This window comes from Hippopotamus amphibius, chromosome 2 (assembly GCF_030028045.1).
Source record: "Hippopotamus amphibius kiboko isolate mHipAmp2 chromosome 2, mHipAmp2.hap2, whole genome shotgun sequence".
NCBI lineage: Eukaryota > Metazoa > Chordata > Mammalia > Artiodactyla > Hippopotamidae > Hippopotamus > Hippopotamus amphibius.
This window is the reverse complement of record NC_080187.1, coordinates 207866356-207890549: the sequence shown is the minus strand read 5'-3', so window position 1 is coordinate 207890549 and position 24194 is coordinate 207866356. Positions and strand designations below refer to the sequence as shown.

The window sequence follows — 24194 nt, the reverse complement described above, 5'->3', positions numbered from 1 at the left end:
CCCCAGAACACACACGACAGCTGACGGGACTAGAGCCGGGCAGCCAACAAACGGATCTGCCTGCTTTAAGATGCCAGGCACGCCCATCCCAGAAGTGATCAAGTGATCTAGTAAAGGCTCCTGCCTTGAGAGGATGATGGCCCAGATGCTCTAGATCCCTTCTAGGTCCATTGAGATCTGGGTTCTTAGTCCTGGTTGCCTATGAGAATCACCTGGGAAATTTTTAAAACCCCTGATGCCCAGTCCCTCCCCAACCATTTCTAGAGTGGGGTCTGAGCTTTTTAAAAACCCTTCAGGGGACTCTAATGTGCAAAGAGGGTTGAGAACCAATGAGTGAGACCAAGTGACCCATTTTACAGATAAAGAAGCCGAGTGGAAGCAGCTGAGACCACCAAGAGATGTGGGACAGAGCCAGGACCGGGACCTGGGTCTCCTGGCCCCCAGGCCTGATGCGACACCAACTTTCGACTCAAAGGAAGTCCCCAGGGCTCTGTGTGGCTTTGCCCTGTGAGGAAGAGGGCAGGGAGCTAAGACACAGCTCAGCAGCCAAGGTGGAGGAGGTGGGGTCTGTCTCCCCACGTGCATGGACCCTCTCCTACCCTCTTCGGCCCCTCTTCCAGGTCCCAGAAGCAAGGCTCCCCCCAACCCACATAGGGTCTCCATGGACCCAAGACAGACAACATGAGCTGAGGGTGCAGGGATATGCAGACGCCACAGCCTCTCTGTGAAATCTGTTCCGTTTGGTTTTAAACCCTTTGAGGGGAAGGGGGAAGGCGGCTTCTGTGAATCACAAAACAGTCCCAACATTTACCGCGTGCCAAGCCAAGCCCCCAGCTGGGTGCCAGGTGGGGATGACCCCGGCCCCGCCCTCACAGCCAAGCCCCCCAAACCCCATGCCTAACATGTGCCCTCTGAGCGCAGCCTTGTTTTAGAAACCCTGTCCCCTGTTTTCCTGTGACCCTGCAGGTAGCCCTGGGCGTGACCCTGCACATCCCTCGGCCCCGCACAGCAGAACCTGAGGCCCAGGGCAGATGTGCAGTTTGTGGAAGACCACACAGCTGCCGAGCGGAAGGCTGGGACCTCACACGGGGCTGGGGAGCACGTCCCCTCAGTGCCGGCCATGAGGCGGTGGACAGGAGGGCTGGGGAATGTGTACAGAGACGGGCAGAGGGGTGGGGGGAGACACAGCCTGGGACTTGCTGGGTGCCCCATCTTCCCCCAGGAGGCCGGAGGCCACAGCTGGAGCCAGAGGGGATGCCCTCTGTCCCCATCCCTCTCCCAGCACACCCCACTCACCACGTCTGCCCCCAGCAAAGCCTCCTTCCCCGTCTTAGCTGCTTCCCAGGGCCGCTCAGGAGGCATGCACCCCCGGCTCTGGCCGCTCCCCCCCCCCCACCACGCCCCTTCCCTTCCTGATTTCAGGCTGTGTGACTGGGTAACAGAGCCCACCTCTCCACCTTCTCCCCCCACCTGGCACAAAAGGCCTGGCAGCCCAGCTCCTCCCTGCTCTGTCCAGAGCTGGCACTGCCCGGGACGACTCAGAGATGAAAACGGCTTCCGGGCTCCTATCTCTGAGTTTCCCCCCTCTCCTTTTAAAGATCAATTAAAGCCTGGGTGATGATTCACCTTGCAGTCTGGGACAGTGCCTTTGATGTCTGCTCCAGACATGAGACCTCTGTTTTTCCAAAGACTTCTACCACGGGGTGAGGGTAGCATCCCTCCCTCGGGCCAGGGCCGTCCCTGCTTTGCAGAGGTGCCAGCCCCCCAGGCCTTGCCCTCTCAGGCTGGGGGGTGCCAGGCCCTGACTGGGGAGGAGGGGAAGGTATAGGGAAAGGGCCCGTACACACCAGGAATTCTTTCCACAAAGGATAACTGGAAACGCGATGCATCTCCGCTTCCCTTGGCGGCCAAGGGCCACGGAGGGAGAATATTTAATGTAAAAACATCTGACAAAGTACCTTCAGGATATATTTTCTGCATCAAAGAAGGAGCTCTTGGCAACAGGCGCTCTACCCTGACAAGGAAATTTTCGAGCACGGCTCCCGATTGCTACAGACTCCCAGGGAAAGCGTGCCAGCGGGGACAGGAGGAGGGCGCGCCATGGGGCCCGGCAGACAGATGGTTGTGATTAGGCTGGATGCAACCAAGTGCATTTTCTGGAATTTCAGGTCTCCTCAGAAAACCTGCCGGTTCCCCCAGTGATGTAGGCCACCCGAGGTGGAGTGAGCTCGGAGGCACACAGCCCTGGATGGGCACAGGAACCCTCCTCGGCCCAGCAGCCTCCGCTCAGAAGCACATCCACCCACCATCTCACTGATTTACTCATTTATTCGTCCAGCAACCATCCGAGGAGCAGAGTCTCTCTAGCACCTGGGGACAGTTGTTAATGCCGAATCTCGGGTACCCAGGAACACAGAAGCCCCAGGAGAGCAAGAACGATAGGAGTCCTGACTCTTCCAGGGGGCAGAGAGGGCACAGTGCCAGACCCTGGGGAACCCAACAAGAGCCAGACTGCCTGGGTTCTGATCCTAGTTCCACTGCTTTCAAGATAGGTGACCTTAGGAAGTTACTTAACCTCTCTGAGCCACAGTTACTTCTCCTTTAACTTGGCTAATAAAAGTGGCTACTTCATAGAGTTGCTGGGAGGATTCATAAATGTGATTATTAAATGTGCTATGATCTGTCTTTATTTACTTTTATAAATTTGTTTTTTTATTTTATTGGCTGAGCTGGGTCTTCGTGCTGCACACAGGCTTTCCCTAGTTGCGGCGAGCGGGAGCTACTCTTCATTGTGGTGCGTGGGCTTCTCACTGCAGTGGCCTCTCTTGTTGCAGAGCACGGGCTCCAGAAGCATGGGCTTCAGTAGTTGTGGCACATGGGCTCAACAGTTGTGGCTCATGGGCTCTAGAGCACAGGCTCAATAGTTGTGGCGCACGGGCTTAGTTGCTCCACGGCATGTGGGATCTTCCTGGAGCAGGGATGGAACCCGAGTCCCCTGCATTGGCAGGCGGATTCTTACTCACTGCGCCACCTAGGAAGTTCCTGTCTTTATTTTTATGTGTCCTCTCTTTTTCTAGATCGCTTTGTCCCAGGCAAAAATCCATTCATTCATTCATTGATGCCACGATGATCTCCAGCTATTGGCTAGGCCCTGGGCTGGATGCTAGGCAAGGCCCAGTGCCCCTTCAGTACCAAACATATCCCAGAGGTCCTCTGGCCCCCCAGTAACCACTACATCTCTGCCTCAGCCCATTCCTCTGGATTCAGGACAACATCTCTGGATTCATCTTACCCTATTTCCCATCTCTCATGTATTAACCGTCTAGCCACAAATAAACTCAGAACACACAGTGCTATTTGCATACCTCTCTGCTTCTGCACAAGCTAGTCATTCCTTCTCTCTGACAGGCTGTCTATGTCCTGTTGTCCTTCTGGAGAATTCCGAGTCATCCTACAAAACCGACTCAGAATCACTTTCTCCTTGAAGCTTTCCCTGAACACCTCTTTCTCACCCCAACAGAGTCCCCTGCTGTTGCTTCTGCGCTGGTGCTAAGGCTTGCCCACACCTCCACGGCACTTAGCACAAGCATTCACCACTCTTTGCTTGCTGTCTGCCTCTCCTTCTAGACCATCAGCTCCTAAAGGCAAAGGTCATGCCTGGCTTTCTTCACTTTATAGCACCTGCACTGGCACCCAGTATGCCAACTTGTCACCCCAAAGCCTACAGTCAGGAAACACACCAGCCCTGGGGTCCTTTGTCAGGGCCCCTGCAGGTTGTAAAAGCTGTGTGATCTCTGGCGAATCAGTTGCCTTCTCGGGGCCTTGGATTTGTTATGGGTTAAGTATACCCCCACTCTAGTCCCCAAGTTTTCATACTCTGGGACCAGGGCTGCTGGGGGGGGTGGGCGAGTCCAGGGCACCAACCCCCTTCCTCCACATGGCCTTGTCCCAGGCTGTAATTTTGCTTTGGGACAACGATGAGAAGCTAAGATGCTGCAGGCCAGAAGCCCCAGCTCTCGGCACAACCACTCAGGGCCCAGGAGCTGGTACCCTCTGTCCGGAACATATCAGCATCAAGGGGCCCCTGAGATCAGGGGCCCAATGGCCCCAATGTACAGCTGAGCAAACTGAGCCTAGGGAGTGAAGAGCTTACCCGAGGTGACGCTACAGGGTGAAGGGGAAGGTCAAGCCTGGAACCCACATAGGTGCGCTGCTCACCACCCCACGTGCTTCTTGGCAAACTATACTGGCCAGGCCACCTCCACAACTGCATGGTCCTCCCAGAACTGCTGGAGCCACCTTTGTCACTCCTGCCCTCAACCCCCTATCCACTTCTCCTCTAGCCCCAACAACCAGCCCAGGAAGAATGGGTCACTCTGTGAGATACCGGGGAGCTTTTAGGGAGGAAAGACTTTTTTTTTTTCTTTTGTTGATCAAAGCTAAAACAAAAACAAAAACACATGGCAGAGATATGATGCAAGATGCAAATGCTGCCAATTTTGGAACCAGAGGTGAGTGTGCCTTCTCCCTCACCCCAAGAGGAGGCAAGGGGTCTGGGGCCATTTCGTAATTGGAAATGGCAAGCCGGTCCCCGGCCCGGGAGCTCAGCGTCAGTCCCGGAGTACATCCACAAACATCCAAGCTGGAGCCTGACCCGGGGTGGGGGTGGGGTGGGGGAAGAGCAGGAGCGGGCCACACCCGAGGCCACCTCTTAACCCACCGGGGACTGATCTAGGTTCAAGGCAAATTGTGTCAGGGCATCATCTGCCCCAAACTCCAGGTAAAATGTCCTTCTTGCTCTCCAAAGCCAAATGAAATCCTCTTTTCAGCTAAAACTCAATCCCCCTGCCCTTCCACTCTCTCTTCTAAACCAGTCACTCAACCCGTGGCACCCCTAGACCCACAAGCACGGAGCACGACCACATGTCGGGACTGAGCACAGTCATGTGACAGCAATGTTATCCAGGCCTGCCTGTCACGCAGATGCGATCAGTTAGTAAAAACTCACCACACTGGACACCTACCTGTGCACTCCATATATTAATGAAGGAAGTTTTTCTAGAAAACATTACCCAGGCCCTGGCCTCCTCATGTCTCATCTCCCGCTAATATCTGGTGCTTTGCTTCCCAAGCCCTCTATCCTCCTCTCATTTCTCAATATCAGGCTGTTTTCATACCTCTGGGCCTTTGTACTTGATATTCCTTCTACCTAGGCCACATCTCCCACCCCTCAAATCTTTTCTCTTTGGTAGACTCCTATTTACCCTACAAAACCCAACTTGGATATCACCTCCTCCAGGGAGTCTTCCTGGGCTACCTCCCCACCACCCCAAGAGTCAGGCACTAAGCCCTTCTTCCTTTTTACTGCCTCTTATGCCACTTCTCATTATTACTATTTGTGTCTTCACCTGTCTGCGAGTACCTTGAGGACAGAGATGATGTAATTTTTCTCTCTGTGCCTCTAGCCCAAGCACAGTGCCTGGAACACCGTAATGGCCACACCTACCACACGTGTGCCAAGCCTTGGCTGATTCACTTAGCATCATCTCATTTCACCCTCACCATAAGGTGAAATGTTGTTATTTTCATCCCCATTTTAAAGCTGAGAAAACATAAGGTCAGAGTGGTTAAGCGGCTGCCTCAAAGTCCCACAGCGAGGAAATGGCAGAGCCGGGACTTGAACCCAGGGCTCACTGGTGCGCAGTCCATGTTCTTCAGCCCACCTTGCTTCAGAGGCTCAGCAGACACTGACGGAGCTGAACTGAGGACTTCGGAGAACGAGGAACTCTGGGTCTGTGTTGGACCAGGGCCTCTGAGGCAAGCATGCTTGGGCCCTAGAATCAGGTAGCAGCAGGAAATGATACTGCACTAACTCAGTCCCCTCCTGGCTTCTGTGGGCACTGACCCACACCAGAGAGCACCAACCCCAGAGGGGAACCTCCTCAGGGACCACTGAAAGGAAAGGTGGCAGGAGGGCAGGCAGCACGGACGCATCTAGGTTATGACCTGGCTCTACCTGCTATGCTTGCTGTGTGGCCCTCGGCCACTCTCCTAACCTCTCTGAGCCTCTGTTCCCAAACTCTGCCAATCCACAGAATGCACGAACCCTAGAGAATGATCTGTGCCCTTGAGGAGCTTACAGTTTGGTTGGTGGAGGAAAGACACCCACATCCAGCTGAGTCCCCAACTCTCCACATGGTCCTGCGTAGCTCCTTTCCTTCCCGGGCCTTCTCTTCAAAATGAGGGGCTTGACCTCATTGATGCTTTACAGAAATCAGTACGTTCCAAAGACTGAGATACTGGTAGACAACAGCCAAGATCGGACAAAGGGCCTGGCCCCGAGACATGCAGCTTGCATCGTGCCTTGCATACAGTGGGTGCTTAGTAAAGCACTTGAACAGTTATCTAATAGGCACCAGAACAGGATATTAGAGGGGAGTCACTGATTCCTACGGAAGCCCACCCAGAGTTCCGTCCTCCAGCCCCACAGCACTGGAGTCAGGCAGGCCTGGCTTCTAACACAACCCATCACCTCCGGCCCTGGGCAACGCCCAGAACTCACTCAGCACCCACCTCTGAGCCTGGCCGGGCTGCTCCTTCTCTTACTCAGGGCAAAAAGCTCCTTGGGTCACGCGCATTCTGTTCTCCTAGCCTAGAGCCAAGGGTACCCAGCCCTCAGAATGGTCACTCCCAATGTGGCCCTCCATCCTGCAATTTCTTTGAATTACTGCATATCCTGTCTTTAAGTTGCCAAGGAGAGTTGCCTACCAGCCACTCACACCTTAGTATGAATTTAACTAGCTAATCTTGCTTTCCTCTTCAAACTAAATCAAATTCAAGGGAATGGGAGAGGGGTGGAGATGTTGCAGAGAGGAAGAGGATGCAGCAGTTAGGCAAGGAAACCAGAGTGTCAAGGACATGAAGGCACCCCAGAAAGGGACTTCTAGGCTTTCAATTTTCCCCAAATCTCACTGAAGACTCCAGATGTAAGGGTCTTTACTCAGTGGAAGCTCCACATTCTGGCCCCCTACTGGGTGACGCTGGTAAAGTCACTTGCCCCCATGAGCTTGGGTTTTCTTGTCTGTTTCGTGGGGATCACATGTCGACATGTGGCACTGGTATACAGATCAGGTGAGAGGGTGTCAAGCATTCAGCAGAAGCTGAAACAAGACAGTCTCCTGTCTTGCTGCCCCCGACCCTGCCCACTGATGCAACCTCAACTGCCCTGGCTGTCACTGAGCCTCAAACCTCCCTCCATTCCCCCTAAAGCAGCCTCAACAACAGGACAGGAACGTGAAGCGGAGACCTTGGAGCTGGATAAAAATAGCCAGCCTCAGGCCGTGTGCTGGGACGGTCATTGTGCGAGACAAACAAGGGCGGTCTCCGGGGCCCGCAGACACCCTGCGCCAGCGACACCCACCCATCCCAAAACACTGAGAGAGGCCAGGCTCCCAGGGACAGCACCCCCCCGCCCCGCCCCCCCACACTGGGATGCAGAGAGACACAGGGGGCTGGGGTGGGCTGGGGTGGGCTCTGGATGGTTGGCAAGGTTCAACAGTGGGGAGGTGAAGGAGCACAGAGCCCTGCGCCTCTTGCCAGGCCCCAGCCCTGTCCCTGGTACTTCACTCAGGACAGGCTGTCCCCGGGCCCAAGGCCTTCTACCTGCCTGTGCCTCTCACCTTTCTGACCTCACCTCCCGCCCTGCCCCTGGGCACCACCCTGCCTCCCGTCTCTGCAGGATAATGAGTCTTGCTCACCATTCACTGAGACCCCCCGGGGCCATCCGCTCACCCTGCAGGGGCTCCCTCCCTGAGCCTGTCCTCCAGGGCGACAGCCCCCCACAGCCCCAACTCTACACGCTCCCAGGAGGCAGAGGCAGTGCCAACCCCATCGATCCTGGGATCCCCACGGCACAAGGAAGCGGGGAAAGCTGAACCGTGAGCCCCCAGGATGGAAGGAGACCCGCGCCATCCCTGGGAGGGGCCTGGATGACCACAATGGGAATGCTCTACTTGCCTACCAAGACCACCTGCAACGCAGACCAATCAGCCCCAAAAGGTAATCCCAAACTTCCTCCCCAGTTCCTTCAGGCCCTTAGAATCCCAAGGCACTGGACGCCAGGCGTTTTCACGAGAGCCCTGCAACCCTCAGCCACAGGGCCTTCTCACCAGTCAGCACCACAGACCGCTCTGCGATAGCTGGGTGGGAATCCCAAAACAGGCTCACTGGGCCCCCCGAAGCAGCCCAATCTAATGGCCTCAGGGTCTCCGGAGACCCCCGCCCCCCGCCTCCAGAGGGTGCTTGCTCCAGTGAACTGAATGAAGGGAGGGGCCTCCTGCAGGTGCTCTGGGGTCGGCTCCTTCCAGCCTGAGTCGCAGGCCAGGCCGGCTCTGGGATGACAGAGATCAAAAGAGACCACGTCCGCGAACAGATCGGGAACCTGCAAGGCACCTCCACACATGGCAGTTTCCGCCATTAACAGTGAGGGGAAGGGGCACTGAAGAACCAACCGTCCGTCCGTACAACCACGACCAGCGCAATCCATCCAAATTAAACGCACTCCTGATGGTCGGCAGGAATCACGCATGGAATCACGCATTCAGAAATATATACTTTTAAGCCTCTTGCTTCAAAAATTGTATGTGGCTTCCATCCACATAGGCACAGAGGGAAGACAACGGGTTAAAACGTCAACTTCTTGTGCTCATCTGGTTAGGTCCTTCAGGAAGAGACATTTTAACAAGCAGGGTCCAAAGGCAAGGATGAAAACAAAGTGGCCCAATGAGAGGGGCCACCAGGGACCAGAAGGCAAGTGGGACCCAGAAGCCCTGGGCCCCAGTACCAACCATGCCACGAGCTCCACTGTGCCCCTGGGCAAGTCGCTTCCCGCTCCAGCTTCTAGTTTCTCTGTCTTCCAAACAGACACACTCTTGTGATCTCCCATGGTTATGACGGAACACAGAACGGACGGGAAAGGGCTCTGGATATGGGCACTGATCGTGCAACCCTGAGCAGCCAACATCCTGACACCCTTAGAGTCATGGGGAGGGTAACGCAGGAATGACAGAACTTCATGTGAAATAAGTTCATCAGAGGTACATCCAGCCCTTGCAGGGAAGTGGGGGACATGGCAGTGGTGGAAGCACAGTGGCATGGTGGCAAATGGCTCTGTTCCGATGTGACCCTGAGCAAGTCACTTTACTGCTATTCTGAGATGATGATTGTAAAGGGGCCTGAGTACAGGACGTGGCCCAAAGTAAACACTCAATAAATAGCTACAATGACAGCTGCTGCCCTCACAACAGGGTGTGCGGTCGGAGAAGGACAGCTCGGACGCAGGCAAACACAGGCCTTCACAAAGAGATCCAGCCATGCCTGCTGGGGAAGCATCTCCAGCCCGAGGGGCTGTCACCCAACACAGCACCAAGCCAGGCCCCAGGCCCCAGCTGTCCTCACAGTGCATCCCTCCTGCCATGCTCCCAAAGGGCCCCAACAGACCTTGTCACTTGAGTCCCTCCTGGCCCTCGAAGCCCCCGTGTCACCACCAACCTGTCATTTCTCAAGGAAAGCTTGATTGAGGTATTCCCTGGAATGTGATGGTCCCTATGGCCAACTCTTAAATGCTGGGGTTGGGGGGAGGCGCCAAGTCAGGGCTGTCTCTGCTTCCTGGCCCAGCATCCACTGCTCAGGGAGAGACATGGAAACCACCGGCCTCTGGAAAACTCCTCACTTGCCAGACTCTCCCCCACGATCGTCCTACCCACTCCATGTCCCCCTCTTCTGACCCTTCGCATCGGTCCTTCCCCAGAGCGGGGACAGAAGGAGAAACCTACAAAGACAAATGTAAACAAACACATCCATTTTGCTGCCTCTTAGCAGCTGGGGGGGGGGGGGGGGGGGGAGGATCCCTTGCAAAATCGGGATGGAGAGTCAGGCAGGTTTTTATCATTTCCATAACAGACAACTGGTTAGAGCGTGAATTGCCAGGCACTTGAAAAGTTCTCATCCTTAGGCGTCATTCACACAGATTGTTCTTAACCCCAAGAACACCCGTGATGAAGACACTGGCAGCCTTCTCCTCGATGAGTGGGAGGCCCAGGCAAAGAAGAGGGGGGACGTCAACAAGACCTCCGTCAGGCCTCCTGTGAAGTTCAACACAACGGCAACGTGCAAGGAAAAAGGAATTGCCAACCTGAGAATTCACCCGGAGCCGCGATGAGGGAGTTGGTGGCCTCCGTTTCAGTGTAAGACAATGTGGAATCAGACAGATCTACGGGAGGAAAGAGAAAGAGAACTTAGTTGGCTGTGGGGTGTTCCTCTCTTCTTTCTCAAGCGTGCGCACGTGCGGGCGTGCAAGCACTTGCAAAGGGCAGCAGGTCCCTCGCAACTTCCTGCTGCCACTCCCCGTCCCACGATTGCACGAGACCAGGCCAGCCAACCCTGGAACTCTTCTGGAAAATGCTGACTGCTGCAGCCCTGGCACCTGAAAAAGTTTCAATTGCTCTGACCACAGAAATAACCCAAGTTCACGGGACCGAGCAAGTAGTAACTTGGAGCCTCCTTGGGTAAGGTTAAATTAAGCCCCTAAACAATTCATAGCTGCTGTACTTAATTACAACCATTAAAATTCTTGAAGTTGTTCCTTCTTGCTTCCTTCCTTCCTTCCTTCCTTCCTTCCTCCCACTGGAGCTGGGGAAACTCTGTTTTAACAAGTTATCAGCCATCCTCACTCTGTCCCGCTTACACCCCTCTAATTAAGGGCTCAAGCATCTGCTCCCAGATTAACTTTTTCTCTCTCCCTGCCCCCACTCCTGCACATCCAAACCCACTCCCAGAGCAACTTTCAATGTCTGGACTGTTTTTTTTTTCTTTCTCTCTCTCTCTCTGTCTTTCTTGGCGTTCATTGTTGTTTAAGTGGTTTTAAGTACCTCATATGGCGTGTGCTATTTGCTTACCCCGGTCTGCAGTGCACTTAGATGGGGAAGGGAAATTCTTTTGCACGTTTTCTCTTGAATGCAGAGCTGCTAGCGGGACAAGCCAATGCCTTTCAGGGCAGGCCAACTTGGAAAGTTTTTCCTGGGCCTGTGCCTCTGCTACCAGCAATGGGGTGTTGTCCCTGTTAAGGGACAGGTCTGTCCAGGAGTCAGAGGCATGTTCTTTCCGGGAGGCCTGTAGCATCTTTCATCTTCTCACCCAGCACACACAACCCACATGTGGCTCGGCTGGTCTCACCTGGCTCAGGAAAGCTACTCCAAGCTGGGGGAATCCTGGGACAAAACCCGTTAGCCTAGGCCCTCGCTAGCTAGAATTCTATTCAATCCTGCAGGAATTTTTCCCTTTTACCACATGGCCTGGGGAGCAGGAAGATGAAACATTAACCAATTTGGCCTTTTTCTTTCTTTTTTTTTTCTTTCTTGTTTCCCACTTGCCAGATGCTGACTGGGTGTTCTGGGTTTTATTTTGTTTTTTGGTTTCATGTGATCACAGTGGCTTAGAAGTAACTGACTTTTTGTTTATGAAAAACTTAACAATGCAAGGAAAAGAAAATAATACAAAGAATAACTCCAACTATTTAACAGGGCCTGAAAAAGTTATCTGCTGGTCAAATGTGTTTGGAGGAAAATAGGGACAGATGGAAAATCTCTTTTAAAAAAAGATAATAACCTCAATGCCTTAGTGGGAACCTCTTAAAAGACTTTTGCTTTTCATACGTAATCTCCCCAAAGTGTTCAAGCCCCGAGTCTTGCTGCCACTTTTTGTTTGAAGTAGCAACATCCCAGGCTGAACCCTGTTTCTTAGTGAACCGCTGTAGAGCCAACACAGACAGCTTTGTGAACTTTCCAGGAGTGGCGGTGATGGGTGTTTTCCATCCTTTGCAGCTATAAGTCCCTGCCATGCACTCTCCAAACCCTCGTATCGAGTGCTTCTAGTGAGGCCCTCCAAGGCTGCTGTAGAAAAAGAACACTCCCAACCTCAGTTACTGCTTGAGCCCCAAGGAGGGACCCCATCTGGAAGCTGGAGCCCCAGGTTCGAGTCCCACCTCCACTTTTAGACAGCAAAATCAGGGGTCACCAGCTTTGCCTGCAAAGGGCCCCATGGTGAATATTTTCAGCTTTGTGATGTACAATCCCCACTGCAACTACCCACCTTTGCTGCTGTCCTGTGGAAGCAGCCACAGACCCCTCAGCTGGGTTCCAGCAGAACTTTGTTGTGAACACTGAAATCTGAATTTCATATAGTTTTCACATGTCACAAAAGAGTCTTCTGCTTTTGGTGTGGTTTTTTTTTTTTCTTAACCATTTTAAAAAGTAAAAACCATTCTTAGCTCAAGAGCCACACCAAAACAAATGGTGGGCTGTCGTCTTCAGACCCCTGAGCTGTATGCCCGCCAGCAAGGGTCACTTCCTCTTTCAGTTGTCCATTTGTAAAATAACCGAGACACCTGTTGACTTCCAAATGGTCACGCTGCCCCACTGGATGGAGTCCTGATTTTTGTGGCTTTACCACCACTGACCCGCAGTTCCTCGGGGGCAACGATCCTCAACATTCACACTCAGGTGCTACATTTACTAAGAACGCGTGAGTGCTGGAGGGGGATGAACTGGGAGATTCGGATACCAAACTGCACACTCTAAACATGTGCAGTTTATTGTATGTTAAAGGCATCTCAATAAAAATTCTTTAAAAAAATAAAACAAAAAACGCTTGAGGGGTTTTTCCTCCTCTATTAGAATGAGGGATCTTCTAGGCAACAAGTGCAATTATGTTAACCTAGGCAATGCTGAGACAGGCCTGGGCGGGAAGGATGGGGAACGTCTGAGCTGAACAGGGGCTGCTCAGGGTTTCCGCCTCAGCCCCACTGCTCATCTGCTGCGCGGCCCTCCGTGCCCCTCAGCCTGATTCCTTGCCTGTCAAGTGACAGGGTCTCACCAGATGACTGCTCCAGTTCCCCGGAAAACTAAATAAAGCTTCGCCATCCACGGGATGACCATACTTCAGGACAAACAACGAGGAAGTTGCCACTATTTAAGCCACTGACTCATACCCCATCATGGGACAGCCTCTGTCCTCCTAGACTGAGGAGGACAAACTCCTGAAGGGACCCGGTGGGCACTTCTTGCTCCACAGAGGGGCCTGGAAGGAAAACTGGACTGGATGCCTGAGAGTTTATAACACTTAGAAGTGAACTCTCAGATGATGCTGACACACGCTACCGGGAAGAGGCCTTTACCAAAAACAAAACAAAACCCACTTTTTGTGGTCACTGGTGGAATGTGTTAGTATCACTGCCACGCCATCTGACTTTTAAAGCTCGAGTCCCGAGGGAGCTGCCTGGGTCACAAAGTCGCTCTCCCAGTGCTATTTAGGCCATACTCACACTCACTCACCCCACCACTGGGATTCTCCACCGGAGGAACCAGGAGGGCCAGGAAACAAGCCATCTCTATTTTTATTTTACTTTATTTTTTTATTGGAGTATAATTGCCTTACAATGTCATGTTCGTTTCTGCCATACAACAAAGTGAATCAGCTATATGTATATATAGATCCCCTCCCTCGTGGACCTCCCTCCCCCCCGCATCCCACCCATCTAGGTCACCAGAGAGCACCGAGCTGAGTTCCCTGTGCTATACAGCAGCTTCCCACTAGCTCTCTGTTTTACACATGGTAGTGTATATAGGCCCTCTCTACTTTTAAAAGCACGCGCATCTATCCCAGCATACGGGCTGCTCATTTAGCCCCAAGGCTTTACAGAAAACACATTCTACCTCTGAATGGGACCTGCCAACAGTGACACTACCACTGAGAGGTACCCTCCATGCCAGGGTCTTGGTGTACCAAGACACTTGCTTTCTAAACGTTCCAGCTGATCTGTCTGCCCAGGTGAACTTCTTGGCTTAAAAGGTGGGGGGGTGGGGGGAGGGGAGAGACGGACACACAGCTCCTCCCAGTAGTGACTTTGTGCTCAGCCTACATGTCACAGTGCTAATTAATACACACCAAAGGAGAACCACCTAAGGCTGGGAGGGAAGGAGAGGGAGAGAGACAGAAACACCAACCCACCTCCAACGAGATGCGATGTGAAACCCATTCGTCTCCCACAGGCCCATGTTTAAAGGTCACACAGAGGTTAATGATGAGTAAGGAATTTCAAGATGTAAATAACCCGCCGCAGAGGCTGGGTGGCTCTGGCCCAGCTAGGGGTGTGTTTGTAAAACTTCACCCACCCCCTTTCAAAGGCAACCAGGCTGGGAATCCCTCCCTCCCCTCCCTCCCCGGCCCTTCAGCACTGAGGCAGGGCCCTGGGGGAGCCTGGGATAGACGCGCCTCCCCCAAGGGTCGGAAGGAGGACACACTTACCCAGTGGCTTGTACTCGTCGCGAGGAGACAGCCGAGAGTAGGGGGGTGGCGGTGATTCTAGAAGACAGGAGACAACATGTCACTGCTGGGATGGGAGAGTTTACACGTGGGGGCTTTTGATTATCAGTTTCCTCAAATAATAAACCCAGCTCCTGGGAAACCAGCCCCTCTGCGGCTCAAGTTCCCTGCAACAGCACTGCGCAACAGGGAAAGCCACAAACTTGGGGTATAGTCCTGGGCTCAGTCCCTGCTCTGTCACCTTTGGCTGTGTGACCTTAGGCAAGTTACCTCACCTCTCTGAGCCTGTTTCCTCAGCTCTAAAATGGGGACAATAGAGACCTTCCAGGTTTGCCAGGAGGGTGAAAGGAAATAATGTTATGTAAAATGGTCAGGATGGCTCTTGCTACTGTGGAAAAATACCTCCACAAACAGTAACTATTATTACTATAACGAGAGAAACACAGGTACAGGGAAAGTCAGAGCTAGGGTGGCCTGCTAAATTACAGGATGCCAGGTTAAATAGCACACTTTTAGTAAAAGTATGTCCCTTGCAATATCTGGGACATACTTACACTAAAATGTTATGTGTTGTTTACCTGAAATTCAAATTTAACTGGGCATTCTGAAATTTTCTTTGCTGAGTTTGGCAACTCCGGTCAGAACTGAGTGAGTGCATTAGGCCCACATGGACACAGAAGCTGACTTCCAAAAAGCGACATCAGAGTTCCTCAGGGCAAGTAGGAGGACACGGGTGGTTGGAAGCCAGGAGGCCAAACCCAGCTCCCCAGATGGGAGACCTTAAACCAGTCACGACCAGCTCTGGGCCTCAGTCGGCCCCTCTGCAGAGAGAAGGGGTGGAACACAAAATCTCAGACCCTCTGTGATTCCTTACTGTCCATGGTATTTTTCTTTGGGTTTCCTTTCATTTGCCTAAAATACTTCTCCTTAAAAACATATACTTTGTCTTCAGAAGAATTCCTTAGCCTCTTGCTTTCTGGGAAGTAACAATTTGCTAAACTAAGTAACAATCTGCATGAATGAAATGACCCTTCATTTTCCCTAAATGAAACTAAACACCATCAAATCACAAACTAAAACAATCGCTCAGTGGTAGTAAAGTGGTAATAACTATTATTAGGCAGGTATCAGGAATGACACAAGGGGTAATAAGTGTTTTTCGCAATTATAATAGGGCACAATTAGTCGTCGGCGCAGGCAGCTTCACCTCTTCCCTACCCCGGCTTTTCCAGCTAGAAATGACTTCAACAAAGTGAAGGCGCTGAGGTCTAGAAACAGGGAATCTTTTGTGGACTGGAGTTAGGGAGAAGGAAAATGAATCACGGATTAGCCACTGGGAGCGAAGCAAACATTTGCTGAATGCCTACCCTGTGTCTCTCTCTGTGCTGGGATCTTTCAGTTTCATTCACTGTATCTTATTCTTTTGGACCTCAGGTACAGTGGTTAATCACGCTCATTGGGCGCCGACTGTCATTTCATCCTTTCTCAAAAATAAATAAGATGACCATCATCATTCCCATTTCACGGATGAGAAAACTGACTTGCCCAGTGTCCCCCAGCCAATCATGGTGGAGCAGGGATTTGAGCCTTGGCCTGACTCTGCTCTATACCCCAAGGAGACAGGCGATCAAGAGGCACCCTATCTTCCGCCCCTTCATCCCAGCTGGGTCTGGTACATCACACGCGCAGAAAGTGTTCAGTAAACATATGTGGACAAAGAAAATGGTGGTGAAGATGATGGCAAAGTTGGGGGCATCGGCGGACAAAGGTGTGGAGAAAGAAGACCTATGGGGCCAAAAGGGTGACCCAAGGGAGACCTCAAACAAGACTCAAGGAGGGGAGCTATATGCCTTCAGTAGGAGCCCCCTTATCCACCGGCTTTTGAGGGGCTAGAAATCCACTGGCCTTCGAGGGTCTAAAGACCAGACTCAAGTGAAGACCAGACTCTTGGGACAAGAGGTAAAACACAGGTAGGGCTAGAGCTCCATGGGGAAGGAGAATTGTAGCCAGTGCTCCCACTGTACAGAGGAGAAGACTGAGGCCTGAACAGTAGAAGTGACTCCCTCAGGGCCAGACAGGGCGCTGGTGTAGAGGCAGAACCAGAAGCCAGGTCTCCTGACCCCCAGCCTCAAGCCCTTTCCACTACCCCACTAACGTATCAGAAGGCCTGCAACTCCTCTGTCAGGATTCCTCTTGCAAACATCTGACTGGCTGAGGCCCAGGCCACACATGGTAGGGAGCTCTGGACATCTGCCCCCAGATCTGTCCCCCAAAGTGAAACCTGGCAGCAACAGGCTGTGGTGGCTGGAGCCAAGCCACTGTAATCAACCCCAGCATCTCTGCCAGGGGCTGCTTACCTGCTCACGAAGATCCCCCTCACAGGAGCTGCCTGGGCCTTGAGTCATGATACCCACCCCCCATGGCCACACCTGGGCTGGGGGTCTAATGCCTGAGGGAGACAGAGAGCAAATCTACAGACGCGGGACGTCAGACACACCAGCCAATGAGGAACCGCAAAGCCTCCAGGAAGGACTTTACCGACTATACCCCCACCCCACGCCTCCTTCGTTCCAGCAAAAAGATCTGCACAGAGTGGAAGCACATCACCAACTTCCATCCTAGGCACGTAAAAGAGAGTGCACCCCAAGACATGGGGATTTAGAATGTCAGAGGTCCCCCCCCACCCAACTCAACTTCTTCTTTTAACGGATGGGGCAAGTGGGGTGGAGGTAGGTAAAGGGCCCCCCCAAGGCCACACAGGAAGGCAGATGTTATTCTGCTTCAACTAAACAAAGGGGGATGCCAGTGCAGGAACAACACCAAGTTACCTTTTTTTAAAAAAAGAGTTATCATTCACATACCCTAAGATCCACTCTTTTAAAATATACAATTCAGTGGTTCTTACTACATTCAGAGTTGTGAGACCAACACCACCATCTAATTACAGAACACTTTCATCACCCCAAAAGGAGCCCTGCCCAATGTGCAGTCAGCCTCTATTCCCCCAACCCCCAAACCTCAGGCAACCACAAATCTCCTTTCCATCCTCATGGGTTTGCCCATTCCGGAAGTTTCACACAAATGGATTCCTATAACACATGGCCTTTGGTGTCTTCTGGCTTCTTTCACTTAGCATACTGGCTTCCAGGCCTTTCCATACTGTCGCTTTGTACTTCATTCTTGTTTCTGGCTGACTGATATTCCACTGGGTGGCTAGAGCACATTTTGTTTACCCATCTGCCAGCTAATGGACATTCAGATTGTTTCCACTTTTTGCTCTTAGGAATAACACTAGCGAGGAACCTTCCACTCTAACACATCCACCCTCCCCCCAGGGATCTGGGAGGATGGAGTCCCAGGATGTGAACTCAGGTGGGACAAAAAGTCAGAAGAGAAAGCATAAGCAGCCTGCAGGCCCTCAATCCACATTCCCCTCTTAGAAGCTGTCTTAGTTACAGAAGTTGTGTTGATTTCTAAATAATAACTTAAGTGCTCTAAACTTAAGGGGAGAACTCTCAGAGTCCTGCAGGCCCCTTGGGATGGTGAGCAGGAGGGAGGGAGGGAGAAGGAAGAGGAGAGAGAGAAAGAGAGATCAGAAACTCCAGCCCCCTCAGACAGCCAGCCTCAGGCATCAACTTCAGGAATCTCCTCCAACTTCCTTCAGAAGTGAGAGCAGTCAGCCAGGGGCCGTGTGTACCAGAAGGCTAGCTCAGCTCAGCTCAGCCCAGACGAGCCTCTGGTTAGCCCCCAGGGGGTACTTGGCCTTTCAGGGATCTAGACCCTAAGTCTAGTGCCAGAAGAGTTCACAGCCTCTCCCACTGCCTGGTAGTGTTTCAGCTGGAGACATTACCTTCCACCCTGATCGGTGCAGCCTAAGCATCCTGCTTAGGAAAGGTCCACCGTCCTCCCTGGGCCTCCCAGTTTCCACCCTCCCGAGGGGGTGGCCTCCCGGGTGCCTGTCCCCTCCACCCCCAGCACCTGAAGGCTCAACCCCCAGACCCGGGGTGGGAGACGCAGAAAAGACGCTCCTGGCGCTTTAAGGCCGGCAGAGCCTAATTGCCCAGATTCCCCCGGCAGCCAGATAAACAGCGCGGCCGGCTGGCGCCAGCAAGAGGCAAACTGCACATTATCACCCCTTCCTCACCTCCGAGGAGGAGGCTCAGAGGAGCAGGGCGGGCAGGCCGAGGGGCCGCCGGAGGGGCGGCGCGGGGGCTTGGAAGCCCAACTTGAAATTGATCTCATTTCAAAGGGATAATGCCAGGCCAAATAAAAGGAAAACTTTCTAGCCCATTCTAATTCCTATAGTCCTGGCCTGGGAACCCTGTGTTTTCCTAGGCGGCCTCCTCCAGTCGTTTAAAAGTTCTCTCTCTAGCTCTGTCTCTCTTTCCCTGGCGCAATTTGGATAATAGTAATTTACTGAATATAATTACAGAAAAAAAAAAGTGGTGAAGCAAAGAGCAGGAGATTTATTCCAAAGTTAATGGATACTTTCGGGAGAAAGGAGCTCTATAAACACAGGTTAGAACTGTGATTAAAGTATTTCTCCACATTTCCATCCACATAGGCACCAAGCTAGAGAACTGGCTTTTCCCTGGGATAGAAAGATACACCAAGCGGGGGGGGGGGGGGGGGGGGGGGGGGGGGGGGGGGGGTAGCTAGGGCCTGACTCCCACGAGAGCAGGAAGCCCAGGGACAGAGCTGGGCACAGAGGACCCCACTTTCTGAGACAAGCACGGGGGGGGGGGGGGGGGGGGGGGGAGGGCAGGCCTGTGTCACCTGGAATCTGCCTATCAGATCCTTAGGGATTCTGTTCACTCCCCTCGCTTTACAGATGAGAGAAGAGACCCAAAGAGGGGACCTGGCCCCGATGCCCCACAGAAAACTGAAGGGTGGGGCAGGGTTTGCTCTGCGCAGCAGGGGGCCGCACTGCCCAGAAAGTGGCTGTCTGTCACTAGGGATCCCTGTGGGGGGTCAGGGGGGGCACTGGGGGCTGGTGGATGTCCCTCGATTGGCCTGCTGGGTGTTCCAGCCTGCTCTCTAGCTGTGCCTGCTCTGTGTGTGGGTCTGTCTGTCTGTCTGCCCCAGCGCCCCGGCCCTCTCCCCCAGAGCCCTGGAAGGAGCAGTCTCCTTATCAGGATGCGCACGGTTGAGCTCCAGCTATGCACCCGCCCAGCTCGGGAGCCAGGCTGGCGGCCTGGAGGCGGGGTGGGGTGGGCAGCAAAGGGCTCCCCCAGTTCTCAGTCCTGGCGACCCAAGCCATCAGGTAGGGGATGGAGCAAGAGAGTCAACCTGGTGCCTATCAGAAACTCTTCCCAGATCACCAGTCCTCCCAACGGCCCCTGGGGTGGCTTGAATGGGGGGGCGAGGGGGGGTGCTTGGGCTAGTGAAGTGGCAGGAGAACAGGCACAGCCCCCGCAATAGCGCCTCCTTCTGGAAGGAGAAGAGCAGTCAGGTGCCAATGCTTCTCTGGAATTTGATGTAGAGAACATTTCTAGAGCCACCCCCACTGACCCATAGAGAGACTGAGAGGTTACTCCTCCAAGGTCAAGTTGTCTATACTGGCAGGGCAGAGCCTGAGACCAGGTCTTTGGGTCAGAACCATTCCACTGCAGTTTGCCCATTAACTTAAAACTGCTCAAGTCCACCACACTCAAAACAAGTCCCAAGCTGACTTATCCAAGTAGTACAGGCAGGGTGGGTTTTTTCACCCTACCCCTTCCCATCCAATCCCTGAGCCTGCCTGGCACCTTGACTCTCAGTGGGCCCTCTCCTCCTCCCCCTTGACACCCACCTCCTCTTACCCATCCATCCTCCAAGGCCCAGCTTCAGGTTAGAGCTTTGAGGTTCCTAGAGGTGCTCCTATTACATGCAGGCCCCCCCCCACCCCCCCACAGTACTCTCAGAGTTCAGACCCTCCGGCCTGGCCCTGCTTCCCCCATTTCTGTCCCATCTCTCACCCCACCCCGAAGATTCTGTTTCTTGAGGGCATGGATCCTACTCGTATTTCCACTCTGCCCACTAGAGCACCCGGCATGGTGCCTGGCACAGAATAAGTGCTCAACAAATATTCGCTAGCAGACTAATGTGGTGAGAGAGACAATGCCTTTCTTTTAGAAAGCCCCACCAATTCTCTCCCACTAACAAAGGGACCAGGGATAGGGCAGCAACAGGGCCCTCCTCCCCAGAGGCAGGGAGGAGTCAGGGTGGAAGAGGGGAGAAAGCCATTTCCAGGGGGAGCTGTCAGAAGAGGAACAAGGGGCACAGAAAGCCTGCAGTGGGCCACAGGTCAGGGACAGCCCAAAGCCCCTGAGAATCAGTCCTGGAGGGACCATGCTGGGAGCAGGACAGCCAGATCAATGCTGTCTGTCCTCACCCCCACCTCCCCATCAGTGCTCTCTCCTCAGGAACCACCACTGAGGCACCGTCCTTCCCCTCCAGCCACCATCCCAGACACAAGCAAGACACCTGGGACAAATCCATGCTTCTGGTCCTACCCTCCCCGCCCGCACTGGGAGTCAGGAGACCCATGTGATCTGACCCTCTTAAATGCCCCCAGGCTGGGTGCTGACTCTCTCCAGAGGAGCCAGATTGGAGGAACTCAGAGCCTGCCCAGCCTATAAGCCTCTGAGAGTCCCATCCGTGCAGAACCCCAGTGCCATCTAAGATGCATACACCCAGAAGATGCTACAAGCTAAAATGTGTGATGCCTTCAGTGCAAAGGAAGCATGGGGAGGGTCGGGGTGAGGATACAATCTTCTGGCCTGTCAGGAGTCTCCATCTGTCCTCACCTCTGCTCCAGCAACCAAGGCCTGCTTAGGTAAGGAGGACTGGGTAGACAGTGTGTGCAGAAGATGCCAGGAAGAGAACAGAGAAGGGGGGCAGTTCTCAAAGCTACTAAAATATCCGGCTTCCTTTCCTAGACACCTCCAGAGCCCTCAACTCGCTAGTAAAGCTGGACATAGACTTGAGAACGATGACAGAAAGCGCTGGCATTTGACACCCAAGGGATGAGGGCAGCAATCAGGGCAAGAGGGTGCTCTCCACTCTGAGAAGGGTTAACCCTGCAAAAGCTTTGCTCCAAGATAGAGACAGGAACACGTGGAACAGTTTTCAAACACTTCCGACCCTAGCCGCGAACTGTCTACACCCAGTTTCACCACTTGTATCTACTTGGATACAACCAAGCATAACACACCGTAGGTATAGGCACATACACACAGACGCTACAGGCCCGGGCACGGACTGAGGGTAAATGGGGGTGAAGGGGTGGCACTCGTGTCTTTGGCCTCTCCTAGACCTGCCCTCCTCTTCCACTGTCTGAAAAGTTGGAGCCTGCCTTAGGTCCCTGAAGCTGCGGTGAGAAAACTCCAACGCGCAACCTTCTGAGTTTGCCGGAGCCTTGAGATGAAGTTGCCATTGGATGTGTGAGCCCGCGTCCCCCACTGCCCGGCTTTTCCGCCAGGGTGAGGCGCCTCCACCGGGAGCTCCCACGCTCCAGGGGCACCCGGGGGAGCACCCGCAGCTCCACGCGCGCGCGCGCGCGAGGTGTCAAGGAGAGAGAGGAGGCCACGGGAGGGGAACCCCGAGGGCCCGCCGGGAGCGGCGCGCTCACCTGGCCCGCAGAGCCGGCTGAAGTGGTAGGGGTTGCAGCACACGGTGGGGCCGTCGGCGGCGGCGGCGAAGCTGTGGCAGCCGCACAGGGGCTTGAGCTCCACGGCGTGCTGCAGGTCGGGCCAGCGGAAGAGGCGGCCGAGCAGCAGCTGCGGCGGCGCGGGCTGGCCGCCCAGGCGGAGGTCGGCGCGCGGCACCAGCACGCAGCCGCCCGGCACGCCGCCCCGGGACTCCACCGCCTCCAGCAGCGTGTCCAGCGAGCGCTCCTTGAGCCGCTTGAGCAGCGAGTACGTGACCGTCTTGAGTTCCTGCTCGAGCAGCAGCAGCCGCGAGCGGGCTTCGCGACTCCGCCCGCCGCCCGCCGGCTCCAGAGCTGCCCCGGCCAGGGGGTCGCCGGCGTCCCGGGGCGCACCGGCGGCGTCCCGCTCCGAGAAGAGACAACAGGTCACCGTCTCGCAGTCACTTTCGGGCAGCCAGCCCCGGCCTCCCGGCTCCGCCACGTCCAGCGGGGAGCCCCCAGGGCCGGCCCCCGGCTCCGACATGGGCCTCGGGGGGCCCCCTGCGCGCCGGCGCCTCCCAGCGCCCAGGGCGCCTCGCTGTCCCACCGCGTCCCGGGGCCGCCGCAGGGCTACCGGGCGGACTTCGGGGCGGCCGCAGCCTCCTCCTTCTCGTGTCCGCGGGGCCGGCTCAGCTCGGCTGCCCACGCTGCCATCCTCGTCGCCGCCGCCGCCGCCGCCGCCGCCGCCGCTGCCGCCGCCTTCCTCCCGGTCGGGGACCACACGACTTCGCCAAAGTCGCCGCACCAGCCCCGAGCGTTTGGACCTGAACATACGATATCCTTTGGCGCCGGGGGTGGGGCGGTGGGGAGGCGGTCTCCGGTTACCGGGGGTCCGTTTCCTCAGCGAGGCGCCGGCTGCGCGGGCCGCAGCCCCACATGAAGCTCTGCCGCCGGGCGCCGTGCAGACCGCGCACAGCCTGTCGTCGAAGGGGCGCCGCAAGGCTGCAACATGAGGGAGCTCGCCGGGGCGGGACGGCGGGGAACGCACGCACGCCCAGCCGCGGTCCGCGCCCGGCCCGCGGCTACATGGACCCCAGCGCCCGGGCCGCTCAGCAACTCCAGCCCCGGAGCTTTAGAGGGACTGCAGGCGGCGCGCCGCCGGAAAGACCCCGCATGGGCCGGCGAGCCCTCAAAAGTCGCGCGGCTGGTCCATGAGCACAAAGCGCTCGCGCCGAACCCTTCAAATGTGTCTGGGAAGCCCTGCCTTTAAAACCCAAGCGCTTCACTACATGGGCTCTTCCTGCAGGATCCGAAAGGCAGGCTTGTTGATACCCTCGGCTTCCTTCTTACTCCCTGCAGAAAAGGAAAAAAAAAAAAAAAAAAGGAAAGAAAGAAAAAGCCCAAACAAAACTAAAATCCCTGGAATTGCATGCACGAAAGGCCAACTCCGTCTCAGGTCCCAGGCGCTAGATGCACTTGGAGCGAATTTCTCCTGAACGCGGGTGTCAACACATGGGTGGAAACTGTAAAAATCCCAAAGAGCTGCTGGGAACCCTTAATTAAAAATGCAATCCACCGAGGCAGAGGTCGTAGCCCGCCCCACGCTGCGCTCGGACGCCTCGGACGCTGCGGCTGCAGAGGTCGTCCCCCTCCCCCCTCCACAAAAAGTGCCTCCCGGTGGCCCCGCGGTCCCGGCGAGGTCTGGCGAGGCAGCGCCCGGCGGCTCTTTCTCTCGGCTCGGCTCCCTCGCTCGCTCCCCCGCTCGGCTCTCTCTTTTTTGTTCTCCTCAAACGCACACTGAGGGCCCCCGGAGGAGCGCCGCGGAGTCATTGGCTGCCTCCCATCATATGCCAGTCTAGACACTTTGGCGGCTCCGCGGCGCTGATTGTTGCGCAAACAAGGTTTCAAGTTTCTTAACTCTTAAAGGAGAACACGTCCCATTGCAGGGCCCGAGGCTCCGAGGGGCCGGCTCCCGGGGCGGGCCGAGCCCCGGCCCCCGCCCCATGCTTGCCCCAGCACCCCCCCCACCCCCGCCCCGGGCCTGACAGCGCCCACGGCCCGCTCTCTGGCTCGCGTGCGCCGCGGGCACGGATGCGAGCGCGCGCGCACACACACACGCGCGCGCGCGCGCGCACACACAAAGTTACACAAACCACGGCCGGGCTGCGCGAGGGCTTGGTGGACCCACTGAGACTTGGATGCAAAC

General features: G+C 54.9%; 1 protein-coding gene across 2 annotated transcripts in view; it reads right to left on the bottom strand.

Moving 5' to 3' along the window:
* SMAD6 (SMAD family member 6) overlaps positions 1–23852 on the bottom strand; it is a 74391-nt gene extending 50539 nt beyond the window's left edge. The window contains exons 1-3 of one of the 2 annotated variants that reach the window (XM_057719851.1): positions 21992–23852; positions 14362–14418; positions 10193–10270 (exon numbers count right to left, since the gene is read on the bottom strand). In XM_057719851.1, the coding sequence (XP_057575834.1) occupies positions 10193–10270; positions 14362–14418; positions 21992–22820 (964 nt within the window). In that variant the 5' untranslated portion in view covers positions 22821–23852. The remainder of the gene's footprint in view (positions 1–10192; positions 10271–14361; positions 14419–21991) is intronic. The other variant, XM_057719852.1, reaches the window with a different exon arrangement.
* Between the last annotated feature and the right edge of the window lie 342 nt (positions 23853–24194).